The sequence below is a fragment of the Henckelia pumila genome, chromosome 1 (genome assembly GCF_033568475.1).
Source record: "Henckelia pumila isolate YLH828 chromosome 1, ASM3356847v2, whole genome shotgun sequence".
NCBI classification, from domain to species: domain Eukaryota; kingdom Viridiplantae; phylum Streptophyta; class Magnoliopsida; order Lamiales; family Gesneriaceae; genus Henckelia; species Henckelia pumila.
In genome coordinates, this window is record NC_133120.1 from 79,782,708 (window position 1) to 79,798,517 (window position 15,810).

The 15,810-nt window shown below is 34.9% G+C and overlaps 2 protein-coding genes across 2 annotated transcripts; both read left to right on the plus strand.

The window, feature by feature from the left end:
* Nucleotides 1-1,902: 1,902 nt before the first annotated feature.
* On the plus strand, nt 1,903-2,614 carry LOC140876120 (uncharacterized). The gene has a single exon (XM_073279998.1). It carries the CDS (start codon nt 2,025-2,027, stop codon nt 2,337-2,339), a length of 315 nt encoding a protein of 104 aa, XP_073136099.1. The 5' UTR covers nt 1,903-2,024; the 3' UTR covers nt 2,340-2,614.
* Nucleotides 2,615-6,249: 3,635 nt separating this feature from the next.
* On the plus strand, nt 6,250-15,697 carry LOC140877222 (DEAD-box ATP-dependent RNA helicase 28). The gene is made up of 19 exons (XM_073280754.1): nt 6,250-6,643; nt 6,739-6,921; nt 7,024-7,092; nt 7,232-7,338; nt 8,421-8,502; nt 9,264-9,437; nt 9,919-10,067; nt 10,169-10,264; nt 11,020-11,122; nt 11,211-11,273; nt 12,058-12,119; nt 12,267-12,363; nt 13,435-13,553; nt 13,640-13,682; nt 13,888-13,989; nt 14,550-14,648; nt 14,730-14,804; nt 14,987-15,261; nt 15,349-15,697. Exons 1-19 carry the CDS (start codon nt 6,317-6,319, stop codon nt 15,362-15,364), a joined length of 2,241 nt encoding a protein of 746 aa, XP_073136855.1. The 5' UTR covers nt 6,250-6,316; the 3' UTR covers nt 15,365-15,697.
* The last annotated feature ends 113 nt before the right edge of the window (nt 15,698-15,810 follow it).

Consider the following 15,810-nt stretch of genomic DNA (forward strand, 5'->3'; position numbering starts at 1 on the left):
AATTATAATTAATATTACTTTAAGTTACTATTTTATCATATATTTAAATTTGTGTGTGATAGATTAAAATATGCGATTGAAAATATATTTTATTGATAAATTTATCATCTTAACCTTATTTAATGAATGTTTTAATCATTAAATGCAATTTGTGCTAGTACAAATGAAAAGATAAATCTAGCTTAAATATATAGGACGAAGTGAGTAATAGGTGTAGTTTTTTTTTTTGAACCCAATTTAATAGGTGTAGCTAATTGTGTTAATGTACAACAAGTTTTGTATTGTAATTGTGGCAGCTCATGTCAAATTTTATTGTGATTCATTTACTCTATGTTACGACCAAAATAACAACTCTTCGTATATTGTATATTTATATAACTTAAATATATTCATATATAAAAATAATAAATTGTATAAAAAATATTTGTCTCACTACAATATAGACCAATCATAATTGGGGCCTAACATAATGGCGTAGCATCTCAATAACCAGATGGTAGGTATAAGGTATGCGTCATCCGTCAATTTGACAATATCAATTTAATTAACAAATATATTACAAATAACAAACTGGAATTGAAAAAAAAAATTGTAAATTGTAATAAGTGACGTGCTATTTATGTGTATAATATATTATGTGAAATAGTTCCGAACTAAATGATTAATAGTTCTTCCCTATTGGTGACGGATTGATCCAAGGTGAAATACTGATTTAAAATTTTAAGCTCTTATGTTGGGGTTTTGGAGATCGAGTGGAGTTTAATACAAGGAAATATGGATTCACCTAGAATTCATTAGTTTAAAGCTATTCACCTAGAATTCATTAGTTTAAAGCTATATAATTTAGTTCTTAAAAAAAGATAAAATCTATATAATTTTGTTTTTACACTGAATCATCAAACTTTTGTTAAGGACAAAAATATTCCTTTTTATATAGAGTGATGTATCCACGTTAATTAATCACCAAAATTTAAGAAATTTAGAGGGATTTTTCAGTGAAAAGCTCTGACACTCAAATAAACGCTATCCAAAAATCGAGCAAATAAGAAATTCCTTGAGAGCTCAAATGAAACTTCATTTGAAATGAGAGCAAGCTGTCTATTTGCAGACATGTTGATGAGCTTGAAATTAATAAATGCGAGATTTTGTTTGAGCTTGAGCTTTATTTGAATTTGACTCTTAATTTTGGTAGACTAATATATTAAAACGAGGTTATTACCCATCATTTGCGCTGTTATTTTGGTCTCATTTTCGTCATTACTTATTTGCAGGACTCTCTTTGATATCTATAATAGAAAGAGTGAGAACCGTGAAAATGAAACACAAAATTACTCATTGTCTATAGATGTGCATAAACTTGTGACCACATCTAGATTTTACATGGATAGTGAATAAACAAGAAACGTGATTAACATAGAAAAATAATCGTGACAAAATAGGAATACACTTGCTATAAAAGAGCCAAAGTAAAGCAAATACATGGGTAGGGAGCTTGTTTTGAATTAAATTTTCAATAACCACTTTGAGCCGTACAAATTGCAAATTGGATTAAATTTTCAGTAACCACTTTGAGCCGTACAAATTGCAAATTGGTTTACGTTATCTACATCATGTGGTCTAATTGTATTGCTAAGCTTTACAAAAGTGAGACCCTGTGTTGAGATAATATTTTTTATTGACTTGTAATATAGCATCTTAAGCTTCTTGTTGAATTTGTCCTAGTACAAAATGTATATATATCGATTTCGAGATTTAGTTATAACAAAGAATAAAAATTTGATAATACCGTCTCATAAAATTAATTTGTAAAATCGTCTCACAGAATATATATTATGAGAGCTAAGATTAATTAATTAAAAAGTAAGGTAGATAAGATCAAAGCCAAAATTTTGACAATTCCCCAACCCCATCACCGTCCCCACTCCACTAAAAAACAAGCGCCTCATTCACCCCTCTGCTTTTGCCAAGATTATGTTTCTATCAAGCACACCCACCAAAGAGTTCCCCGCCCCAGAAGAAGAATCATGACGATTTCCGACGTAGTCGTGGGGAACTTGACGACGCTTTACCTGGTGGTGATCGCCGCCATGAAGACGTACGGTCTGGCCACGGGGCGGAGCTTCAGCAGCGGCTGCGTCCTCATCCTCTCCACGTTGGTCGTGGTCGCCATCCTGGTCGCCACCCTCACCTACGACGTGTCGCGCAAGGCCACGGATGCGCTGATGACTCGCGACCACGGGCACGAGATGTGCCGCGGCGGAATCTGCTGGCACGGCGTCGCCGTCAAGTCGCCGGCGTCTCAGGTGCGGTTCCGCCTCCCTCCTCAACACGTGCAATGATCCTTTAATCGAAGCGGTTTCGGACTGTGGAAGTAAAATTCGCGGCGAGGGCTCCTTATTGAACCTATCGATTTTCCTTTTCCGATCAAAAGTTTTGTAAAATACGATGCAATTTTCCTTCGAAGAACAGAAGGTGCGTGTTTGGTAGTTCTACAGTTGATGTAACAAAGTTGAAGTTTTTCTGTGTATAAATATCTAAAATACAATGTACAGTGATTTTGTGCAGAAGCCAATTTGTGCAATGTGAAATGAAATTTTAGCTGCTTCTTGATTAATTTCGACTCCGTGATCTTACTAGTTCATGATATACATATGTATGATTTGAATTGAGATTTAGCATATTTTAGACCTAGAAATTTTTTAGATTAAAAAAAAATGACCTAGACATTTTTACAAGCTCGAAATAATGATTGAAATCGAATGGGGAATTCACGTGATTATGAGTGAAAACTTGTGCTCAATTTTTTAGCTGGTTCTTCGGTATAGATTATGATAGGGTGAAAATGTTGGTCGAGGGGTTTGAGTTACAATATAATTTGAAAGTTGAAACCCTGATCCCTTAAAGTTGAAACCCTGATCCCTTATTGGTTTAGATAGTGTCTGAAATAGCTTTGAGGAAGCACTTTTTAGTTTTTTTTAAACAAAGTTTCACAAAATTTCAAAATTTTATTAAGAAAAAGTTGAAAAATGTTTTCTAAAAGCTCTCGGCTCTCCCAAACATTATATGCATTTCTCTCAAACTCTACCTTAATACAGATCAATCCGGAGTAAATTATGTTTCATGTTTCTTTTGAGTCCATCGAGGAGAAGATGAAATATGTATAATAACCGGACATGTTTGCATACGATCTCAAGGACATGCGAGATGTTCACTTAGCTTGAATGGTCGCGGTCATTGGCCAGTAGGTTAGGCTTATTAGTAGTTAGTGTGACTGATACATATGCCAGAAGAAGGAGATGAATGTTTATGCACGTAATCTATATTATATATAAGGAATCTGTCTCATAGATGTAAACAAATATACCATCTTTTTCCTCCTAAAATCACCCTTATATGGTATAGGTATTACATTTTTGCTTTTTTTTTTTTTTGTTTTTTTTTGTTTATTTCGACATTTCAAATTGTAGTTTAGTGAGTCATTTGATAATTTTTAAAATGTGATTCTCATATACATATGATCAATTCAAATAGCGGTATGATCTTTATTTACTTTTCACGACTACAAAATTATCATTATTTGAATCTAAATCAAATTAATTAAAAAAAAAATTATACAAATACTCAAACACGTTCACCACCGCAATGAGATAATAATGATTGAGTAGGTATTAATGTACTAGGCATAGCAATTAAAATAAATAAATAAGCAATGATAAAAGGTGATTGTAGCACGTCACATGGTCCAAACTAATATTATTAGTTTCACATGTTGAAAAAAAAAACAACTAAAATGGCTTAAAACTAGGACTTTTGATCTTTCTCAAAATTTTCGTTCCTGAATCCGAAACGTATGTAGGGAATCATGGGGATTACGTGGATGCTGCTGGGTATGAAGCTGCGCGATTCCAGCATTGACTATGTGGTGTTATCCCAATAAGATAACCCGGGGTTTTTGTCTTTAAAGACCCCGGATGATTTAGAACCCGGGTGGTTAAACACTAGCTTCTACAGGGTAATATCAAGGGACAGGGAAGTGGTCCTAAGAACCCGAGAGGTCCTTTGATAGCTCGGATATCAGGGATAAATTCCCGGAAGCCAGGAGCCTGGGAAAGCAGGTGGGACCTGGGTTCCTTTATTTTTTAAAGACATAAAAGGGAGGTCATACTTATGTTGCGTGCAGCAGACTTTTATTACAAATCAAATCATTATGAATCACGCTGCCACGGTATGAGTTCCTCCTAGTATTACGGTGTGTCTAATCACACGTGATAACCATCCTATCACAATAAAAATTGTCAATTAGGCCATACTGGATAATCATAAAAGAGTCAGGTCAGCATGTATAAACACCAGGCTCCTACGCCTGGCCGCAAAAAAGCACGATCACTTTCTAGCACACACTCACTCTCTAAAATTTTCTAAGCCCACTCCATATGTCTTAAACCATTTTTTCTCGGGATTACACCCACCCCCGGGGCATCCATTTTATGATGTTCGCATCACTATGCAATATTCATACTTCAAATTTTCCTGTGTGTTTTCAAAAATTTTAAAAACTTCGCAACTATGATTCATGTCTTCATGTCTTTTTACAACTTCTGAATGTAATTTTTCTTGTGGTCTTTTTGTTTTTATACTTCCCACGTCTAAAATTATTCTATCTATTTGTTATAATTTTATTGTGTCTGAATTTTTAAGCCCTCGGCTGATTGCTGCAAATGAAGCTTTTCGTTACAACTATGGCGAATGATGTCTTAAAAGGCCATAGGATTTAATTTACCAAAGTTTTGGTTGCAAACTGCAATGATGTACTAAAACGGTCGTTGCGGTTACCAAATGTATGCTGAAATCAAGCATCTAACTCTTGTAATTACTTGAGATTTATTTTGCTATTGTAATTGGAGTACCACATAGTTTGCATTTATCTTACCGTGCTTGTTATCGGAAATACAACCGGGATTTGATAAGTAATAGTAGTGATGGTTGCGAAGCCACGATATATATATGAGATTCATATCAAGTGCTTGGTGATCAAATGTTGAGAATGTTCTGTAAATAAATTTGATGGGTTGACACCACTTTATTATACAAGGAAGAATAGTACATTTTTGAACCTCAAAAGTCAAAACAAAGTGTTAATGTCTTCTTTATGCTCAGGCTTTGGGCAAGTTGGGTCTAGAAGTAGACACAACCGTTTAGAATCAGACTACATCAAGTAACATCCAAATGTAGAGATTTATTGATATACCTGCTATTTTTTCAGTGAACAATGTCTGTACAAGTAGATTGAAATTTTTTTATAAGACTTGAAATAGGAGTTAAATTATTGTAGGCATGTTGATGTTCACTATCTAGGTTTACACACAATAAATTGAGTAGGGATATAATGAGTAGCCCAAAAGTGAGAGACAAAATTTCAACGGCCAAAAAAATATTTACAAAAAACCTGGAATTTTAGATGTCATTTAACAATCAACATCCTCGAATGCGAGCGAAATTTGCCGACCCATTTATTCATTTAAATAAATTAAATATGATTTAATGCGAAAAATACGATTCATAACACTATCATTTCATGTTCGATTCATCATCTCTTCTTCCTAATCTTACATCAAATTTCATCTTAGAATTACATGTTGTGCAAAATTGAAATATTTTGTTTAAAAAAATATGCAATAGCTTACAGATTAATTTTGTATTGAATAGGTAAAGGGTATTTTAAAAAGTTAGCCAAAAATTGTCGATTTTAGGTTTTTTGAGATTTCCAATATTGAAATTTATGTAATCAAAAAAAGAATATGGAAATTTACAGAATAGAGTTTTTCTTGAGACAAAAAGTATTTTCAGCTTTTAAATAATTTTTAGAACAACATTGAATCATACTACTAAGTTGAAAATTTTATAATCAAAATTAAGGATGGATGTTAAGAACGAGTTTTTAATTCCCGATTTGACCCGATCTATCGGGTAATTTTTAAAAAATGTTGGGTTCGGGTAGGTACCCACCCAAACCTGCTCGATTAATAATTACACTAATCTAGTTATTAATTGATTGAGTTTTCCTCTTTTAGTTCAAACCTTTTGCAAAAAATTCAATTTTGCATTTGCTGGTGCCTTTTGTCGGGTACCAAGATTACCGGGTTCGGGTAGGCTTTTTGAGCACCCGACCCGAAAAACCGAACACGGAAAACCCTACCCTCATACCTAACACTGGACCCATTTTGGACCGAAAGTTATACGACGTCGCGGCAGTCCAAATTTTGACTCTAAAACCCTCGACCCTGAACCACCCTCCACCTTTGAGGTTTCACCAACAATGGCTAGAAGCAAAAGCTTCTTCTTCGAAGCCCCAAGTGATGAGGAAATCGATCACAACTCTGAAACCGAATCAGATAATGGGGAAAGTGGAGTAGCAGCAGATCCCGACTCGGAATTCGAGGAAGAAAAAAGAGTTCCGAAAAGCAAAAAATCTCAGTCACCGTGGGACTTCTCGTCATATTCTGAATCAGTCGTCGACGAACACTCAAGGCGGAGCACCACTTCAATTGACGATAAAATATCGAAAGTTCTCAAACAACATCCTATCCGGACAGCTATTGATTATGACTCTGATGAACATTCCGATCTCGAACCTCACCACCAAGTAGTTTATATAGTTTCTTCATTTTGTATGTTATATTTTAAGTAAAAGTGTTTTTTGTGGGTTTGTTTTGCTGATTTTTGGGCTTAATGGCGCAGGAGGAGTATAAGCCAGACGAGGACGACGAAAAGGAAACCAAGAGTGGGAAGGACGGCAAGACTTTTTTTGCAACAGTGGAAGGTGTGAGTTTCCACTCTAATTCGTTTTTGGAGCTCCATCTTTCAAGGCCGTTGCTTCGGGCTTGTGAGGCTTTGGGCTACAGTAAGCCTACTCCCATTCAGGTTCTTACTTTTTCTTAACAATTGTTCAATTATGGTTTATATTTGATTTTGATGAATGATTTATGTGGTTCACTTGGGTTATTTTGTTTTGCTTTACTGTAGGCTGCTTGTATACCTTTGGCTTTAACTGGACGAGATATTTGTGGGAGTGCTATTACGGGTTCTGGAAAGGTATTTTTATAGATTTCATGAAAAATATAAAAATTCATCTTTTGCTGATGTCAAACATTTTCTGACTGTACGAAGATAAATTTTCCCCCATTTTTAATGTTGCTAGGGGTAGTCTAATTTTGTTGTCAATTTTTATCAGACTGCTGCATTTTCTTTGCCAACCTTGGAGAGGCTGGTATACCGACCAAAGAGTAGGCCAGCAATAAGGGTTCTAATCCTCACTCCGACAAGGGAGTTGGCTGTTCAGTAAGTGATTCTTCATGTGAAGTTGTTTTATGATGCTCCATCATCCATGAATGTCCGACACAGGGGTTCAGACTTTTCTGTTTTCTTATTATTTTTGACCATTAGTTTTGGTGGATAAGTGTTGTATTCTCTACATATAGTTCTTTATATGCAAATAGCCCCAAAAGAAAGATAACTGCCTGTGTGCATTTAATATTTATTCTTAGGTGCTGTTCAGTAGTGTGTGTGTGTGTGTGTACATATATATATATAAATATTTATATATATAGACACACGCACACAGAAATATATATTTGCAGTAGAACATGAATTCATCAAACTTACACTTTCAAGTCTCCACCAAATAATTTCAGATTCTTGAAAAAAAATCACTTAATCTGAAAAGATAGTGTACTGAATATATTGAATATACTAGGTGGCTGAGAAAGTTATTTTGAATTTTTGAACTCATTTGAAGAAAAGCAATACAAAGAAATTCTTTTAAGTGTGGATCATTCTTAGAAGTATATAAAGATCATTTCCATCATCAGCGCATCATGATGTTAAAGTTTCAGCTCTCTGTGACCTAAGTAGTCCATGTCAGCATGGTGGTTGAAGGTTATACTGTTATCACTTTGGTATTCTGATAACATATGCTTACTGTGATGGGCTTGCTTGCGACAAATTTTTTATGTGCTTCTAAAAAGGTCAATACAATGACTTTGGTACTCCAAAGTTCTAAACCAGTGACTAAAATGTTACTTATTGTGTATTAGTACCGTGAGCTTTCTTTTAAGCATTCTGCTCTAGAAATTAGGTTTTTCTGCGTCTATTTTGCTTTAAATGATGGCACTTTTTTTTTTACTTTTCTTGCTGTGCATTAAATATTGTGCAAAGTTTGAAAAAGGTTGCTCCTGTTGTCTTAAATGTGTGAACAATTACTGTTGTGCATCATGCTATGATTTCTTGATATCTCGATGCCAGGGTAGTCGGATAATAGCTTTCCTTAACTCAGCGAGTTAATATTCATTTGGTTGTTTTTCATTATTTATTTTTTGAGCCAATTTGTGTCAATGTTTGATTGACTAGATTTTGTTTTTCAGGGTTCATAGTATGATAGAGAAACTTGCTCAGTTCATGACAGATATCAGATGTTGTCTGGTTGTTGGTGGTCTCTCAATAAAGGTCTGATTGTGAATCACATCCCTCTTTTATTTGGTTATGGCTGGCATAATCAGAAAATCTCCTTTGTTAGGTGGTTTCAGTTATAAATGAGCATGCTTTAACAAAAAGGTTCAGTACATATTATGTATATAGCAGGATCAGTGTCAGCAAATGTTATTGGCCACGTTACCCCTAGAGGCAAAGTTCAGAGTTATTAACCCTATCTTCAAAGCGAAATGGTTTTTTTTTATATGTGCATCATTAATAATTTCTACGTCATCTAATTCTCTGTTTTAAGACTGGTGGTCATATCTGGTTTTTATCAGCAACAAGCCAACAACTAATAATATCCAGTCATGCGACTATATTTTTTTTTTGTTTGTTGTTGATATTAAACACAAAGAAACATTTATTCAGATCTTTGCATGGATTTGATTTGTGGTAACTGAATAATTTTCAATCTGATTTGAGGGTATAATTATTTTACAATGCACTTACATTTATTGAGAGTACATTTTTTATACCATGCACTTAATTTTTAATCTGGCCAAGTGCTTTCATTTCCTAGGGTTGTATATGAAGCCCAAAGAAAAATATGAAAACTTCATTATCACAATTATATTGTGTAATTATCTTTAAAATAACTACTTCAGCACATGAGTTATCCTTGTATGTGTGATTTGTCATCTGACCAAAAGTTATGATGCCAAATGCATGATGAGGTTTATTTTATTTAACAATTTCTGAGGTATTTGGTAAATGCTGACTTGAGACCATATTAGGTGCAAGAGACAGCCCTACGATCACTGCCGGATATAGTTGTTGCCACTCCAGGGCGCATGATAGATCACCTACGCAACTCTATGTCAGTTCATCTGGATGAACTTGCAGTTTTAATACTTGATGAAGCTGATCGGCTCCTAGAGCTTGGATTTAGTGCTGAAATTCATGAACTGGTATATCATTATACATTTTCATTCTCGGTCTGAAAATGCATGCTTAATGTTGTTTTTTAATTGTGAAATGTGAGAATCATGTCTTAGGAATCTAGTTTCGTCACATAAAAGATCCAGTTGCATTGAAGATATTAATTGTGAAATCGTATGATTCAAACTATCATTCCATTTACTTGAAAATGACTGGGGGGCGGCCTGTGTTCAAGAGCGAAATTTGTTTCCTGTGGATATTATTTTGGTTAATGAAAGATGCCATCTGACAATATTCCCTATTATTTTATTTTCATCTTTTTTCACTGCTGTAGTTTTGCGGAAAGCCAACTCTCTAGATACAAGTGCATCTGTTTAATACCACCTATATATTAATGGGGTCACAAACATTAACATTAGCCAGTAAATCTAATCTTCGGAATATGCTATTTTATTCATCGATCCTTAACTTTATAATTTTTGAGGTAATTGATATTGCTCTATCATTCAGGTCAGATTATGTCCTAAAAGGAGACAGACCATGCTGTTTTCAGCAACCATGACTGAGGAAGTTGACGATCTAATCAAACTCTCTTTGAATAAACCCTTGCGCTTATCAGCTGATCCAACAACAAAGCGGCCAACAACTTTAACTGAAGAGTAAGTGGTCGGTTTGTTATGATCCATCATGAATGGTTCAAGATCGTGTAAGTGAAACTGCTGCATTAAGTTAAAATGGAGCATATCGACATTGTGTGCAGGGTTGTTCGTATACGTCGATTGCGTGAAGCAAATCAGGAAGCAGTTGTTCTTGCGTTGTGTTCCAAGACCTTTACGGAAAAAGTGATTATTTTCAGGTTTTTGCTCCTTTCAAATTGAATTGCTTACCATTTTCGCTTACACTGCATGGATTCGAATTTTGTCTCTGGTTCCCGCATTTTCAGTTTTATATTATTTATAATGTTTCTGCTTTGAGCTGCATTAGCCACGCTGCTTGGTAGCTGCAATTTTGCTTGTAGCTATTTGAGCAAATGGAAAAATAGATAAAAGAAACTTACAGGGACCATCATTGTCATGGTCTAGGCCTAGGAATTTCATTTCTTTCCCCCTGAGTGGAATTTCGATAATGACCTCAAACTCAACGTGGGCTGATTTATGATGATATTGATAATTATTTGAGTTAAGCCATCTGTTTGGCATTTCACTGAAATGTGCCATTTTTCATTTCTTGGCATTCGAAGCAAAAACATGTGTGACATCCTGGATCTCTGGTGCTGGTTAGTTGATGGCTAAGATTTTAGATTCTCCATGTGGTTGATGGACATATTCAGTTTGCATCTTAAGTTAGTCATGGGCAGGGCTGACATCATGCATTATATCCGCAATTTCTTGTTTGCCCAATGTATTTGCATGAATTAGAAATCATTACATGGAGCCTTGAGCTCAGTTTTACCATGCATTGAAATTGGGTTGATTCCATTTATTGGTGGTCATATCTCATCTTTATGAGGTCTAACATACAGCTGTCGTTTCCACATAATGCTTGTCTTACATTCATGCAAAATTTTTTGCTCTAAATTCTATGCCTGATTGATTTTACATTTTATTTTAGCGGAACCAAGAAGGCTGCTCATAGATTGAAAATTTTGTTTGGGTTAGCTGGATTTAAAGCAGCTGAACTTCATGGAGACCTCACCCAGTCTCAGCGTCTAGATGTAAGCCCTTCTTGGCACCATCTTGGAGTAAGTCTGTATATATTTTCCTTCAATTTTTTGTGTCATGATATACATTTTTTATGCACAGGCGCTTGAAATTTTCAGGAAGCAGCAAGTTGATTTTCTGATTGCGACAGATGTTGCTGCTCGTGTAAGAATAAAGTTTCTGTTGAATTTCGCATAATTGTGGGGATATTTTTAGGTTTTTCAGGAATTCAAATTGATGGATCTTTGTCAGGCTGATAGTTGCATTGCTTGAATGGTTGATCTCTTACCGGCTGTGTTACACGGATACGGGTACGGGTATCGTATCGGATACGACACGGATACGGCAATACCACAAATTTTGAAAATATAAGACACGATACGGTTAGGATACAACAGTTATTAAAAAATATATAAATATTATATATAAATTTAGTATTAAAAATAAAATTATAGAGATAGAAAACCATATTTTTATAATCTTTCCAGAAACCGGCAAGAGGCGGCTGATGGGGCAGCAACTTCAAAGAGTGGTGTTGTGAATTGTGATGATCGACGATGCAAGAATCCAAGCAAGAAAGAACAGAAACTGACTATTAATTATTTAATTTAGGGCTTTTGAGCCCAATTTACTTTTATTTATTTATTAATTAGTCCTTAGAAATTTAATGTTTTCCATTTTAACCCCTGAAACTTTTAATTTTTTGCAATTTTGCCAAAAAACGTATCCGGAAACGTTTCCTTGCCGTATCCATGCCGTATCCTAGCCGTGTCCAAAACGTATCCGACTGGTCAAACATGAAAAAAGTCAACGACGCGGATTTTGCCGTATCCGACACGTGTCGTATCCGTGTCCAATACTTTGGAATTTTTTTTTTTGAAGTATCGGTGCTACATAGCTTACCGGGAACATAGCTTTGATCCGTTGTTTGTTCTATCTCATCTTTTAGGGTCTTGATATTATCGGTGTTCAGACAGTTATTAATTTCGCATGTCCTCGGGACCTTACTAGGTAAATAATGGCTTTTGTATATTTCAGTCCATGTTCTTCCTCTTTCTGTTTTAGTATCCAAATTCCAATTTCTAGTTTTTGTTATTGCCAACCTTTTAGTAAAATACCTATTGTACCATGTAAAATAAGCAAGTTACTCCTATGCAGTTACGTACATCGAGTGGGTCGGACAGCTAGAGCTGGCAGGACAGGGTATGCAGTTACTTTTGTAACTGATAACGACAGGTCTCTTTTAAAAGCTATTGTAAGTATCTATTTTCCCCATTTAACGTTGTGATTTTATTGTATTATACTTTTATTTTTTTTGTTTTTAAAAAAAAATTTATATCTCAAATGGGAGTTTCTTGAACATTTTTTTCTTTCTCAACTCCGGCTGTTGGGGTGTGGGTGCTTCCTAGAATTCATGAATCCAAGGTAGTCAAGTTGATATTTTGATTGTTAAATAAAATATGGTATATGATTGATTGATTTATGGTTCAGCCTAAGGTCTAAATTTAGAGGGGTGCAATCGAGTCTGGAAAATTTATTGGAAAAAAGCCCTCTATAGTTTGAAAAATTAAATAGCAAAGTTATTAGTTTATTATAAAATTAAAGGTAAAATGGAAATTTAATTAAAATATTTTAAAATAAAAAATTAATTTCTAGAGCTTGAGTACTTGACGGATACTCGAGCTTAAGGCATTAAAGCTCGATCAGGGCTCAAAAAAGTACTCGAGCTAGACTCAAACTCTATGGAAACAATAGCCTAGTCCAACTTTGATGCGAGGAAGTTAATCCAAGTAAATCTCTTACTTGGGACACTCATAGTTAATAATAGCCTGCTAGGGAAGTCCCTGTACATGCGAAGGAATTCCTAGCGCCTGGTGTAAATGCCCGAGTGTTTATACAATGCATGGACTTAAATTCCTTCGCACCTAGTGACAATGCCTGAGTGGTTATACCATGCACGAGCTTCTATTGGACATGGACTATTTCCTCAGGCCCTTAGCATATAAAAGTTGTTACTTAATGTAGAGACTTTGACTTGTTTTTCTCTTCCAGGTGAAGCAAGAATTTTTCACCAACAGAAAACACAGCTACAATACTTCTGATTTCCAGAAGCAGTTGTCTTGTCTGATGTTTATATCCTGTGAAATTCTATCACAGTAGATAGTTGATCACATAATTTAAAGTTCGTTATGGATGATTTGTGGTGAAAAGATTTAATCTCTTGAAAGAGAGAGAAAATAAACAAGGGAGGGAGGGTAAAGTATAAGCGTAAAGCTTTTGCTTTGGAATTATCTCGGTTCTAAGACTTCGCGGAATAACGTGACAGGTTAAAAGAGCTGGTTCAAGGCTGAAGAGCCGAATTGTTTCTGAGCAATCAATAAAGAAGTGGTCTGAAATAATTGAGCAAATGGAGGATCAAGTGACCTCAGTTCTTCAAGAGGAAAGGTAATTATCATTTCTTGCCATCTGATTTCCTGTACCAAAACGTCATGGTTTGCATTAATTTTTTTTTAATCATTTGATTACTACAGGGAAGAGATGGCCCTAAGAAAAGCTGAAATGGAGGCAACAAAGGTTTTATTTCCTACAATGTTCTCCTCTTTTCAACGGTTAACTTTTTTCGCGCTAAAATACTCAAAAGCTTGATAATTAGTTTTTCTTTGCAAACCATTTCTAGGTTAAAAAATATGGGAGATGCATTTTTTTTTCAGCAACAGTTTCCTTTCGTCTATGCAACTTATACATTTATTGTTTTGTTTATTATTTGACACTTTTGTAGGCTGAAAACATGATTGCACATAAAGATGAAATTTATGCACGCCCGAAAAGAACATGGTTTGTCACGGAGAAGGAAAAAAAGCTTGCAGCAAAAACAGCGAAGGTAATTTCCCCTTTATTGAATGCTTTCTAAGGATTTACATATAATAGGCTAGGGAAGTTGTTTATTATCAGACATTTGAAATGATTTAACTTTTATGAGTCTAGGTGGTCTACTGTTCTTGGGGTTGGGCTAACCTGAATGTTTTATGATGACAATCATGTTGGGGTTTTCAATGCATATCTTTTCAGAAATTTTTTTTGCTAATATGAGAGTGATAGATGCCACCTTTGTGAGTTGGATTAAATCTAACATGTTTGCGAGCTACTAAAAAATAAAGGCTCGAAATATAATATATAATTATATTATATTAATAAAATATTAAAGCTCAGGACAAACTAATTAACAGACTAATTTGGGCTCGAGTTCGGGTCGAATTCGATAATTTTAAATATGAATCAAATATTTTTTATACCGGCTCGAAGAAACCGTGTTCATGTTGGTTGAACTTTTACTTTACCCATGTAGTTGAATTTGCTTTTGGTGCATTTACCATCGAAACGCTTCCGTTTTACTTGTGTTTGTAAACTCATTCGGATGACAATTGCAAAATCATTTTCTAGGAAGTATTGGATAAACAGAAAGGTAACCGCAAAGAAGTGGTGAGTGCTGAACAAGCAGAAGAGTTGAAGATGAAGGAAAAGAGAAAGCGGGAGCGTGAGGTGCTTGATGTACAACATTTATATATTTTAGAACAAATTATGATGTCAAAATTTTTTACATTAAGCTATTATTATCTGTAGAAAAATTTGCCCAGGAAGAAACGAAGGAGACTGGAGGCAGCTAGAGAGACGTTAGAAGATGAAGATGAAATCAAGGCAGGCATTTTCTTCTTTTCTTATTTGTGTTTGATTGCTTTTTCTGAATTTTATTTGAAATATACACTACTGTGTTGTAAAATATACCCGAACAGTACCTTCCAATTGTAGGCTAATATAATATGGCATGCAGTTTATCAAATTATGCAATGGTTCATAATATTTATTGTCAAAATGATTAGGGAGAAGAGCAACATAAGAAAGAAAAGAATGGAATGTCTCTTGTTGATGTGGCTTATCGTCGAGCAAAAGCAGTGAAAGCTGCGAAGAGGGCTGTAGATGCTGGCAGGATCACGAGAAAGACAGATAAGAAGTCGAAGCATCCTATCCAAAAGAATAAATCCAGAACAGAAGAGATGCAGGAACTTTTCCAAAATGACATGAGTGAGAAAAGGCAGAAAAGAGCAATGGGAGGAGGAGGTGCGAGGAAGAAATCAGCTTTTAAGAGCAAATCACGGTTTGAAATTTAATGTGTTTCCTGTTGTATTTCTGATCATGCAACCTCAATTTATCCATCTATTAACCCCAAGAATGTTGTGTGCAGTTATAAACGCAGATAGATTAAAAAGGTTAGCTGTACGATGCGTTCTCGTTCAGCTCTATGTCCCTACTGCTGTATGGAATGGACATGCAAACATGGGATGAATCAACTGGTCAGTTCATCCAATCTCGGTTTTGATAAGTGAAATCTGCAGCGGTGCCACTATGAGGAATCCTGGCAATTTTGATTTAGTTATCCTTGCAATTTATATATTATTATATTTAGTATATTGTTTTTGATGGTGTAAATCTTTAAGTACTTATAATTTGAACTCTCAAACCCGGAAAAGAGGACTTGAATTATTCAGTAAAAGTATTTTTTTTCCTCATTGAGTGCGATAACAAAAAACCCAAGTACAAACATGCATAAATTATATAATTTCTCTTCCTTCCGAAAGATATTATATCTTCGATCCAAAAAAAGATATCATATCCCTTGTGTTAAAGAAAATGTCTCAAAATTTTA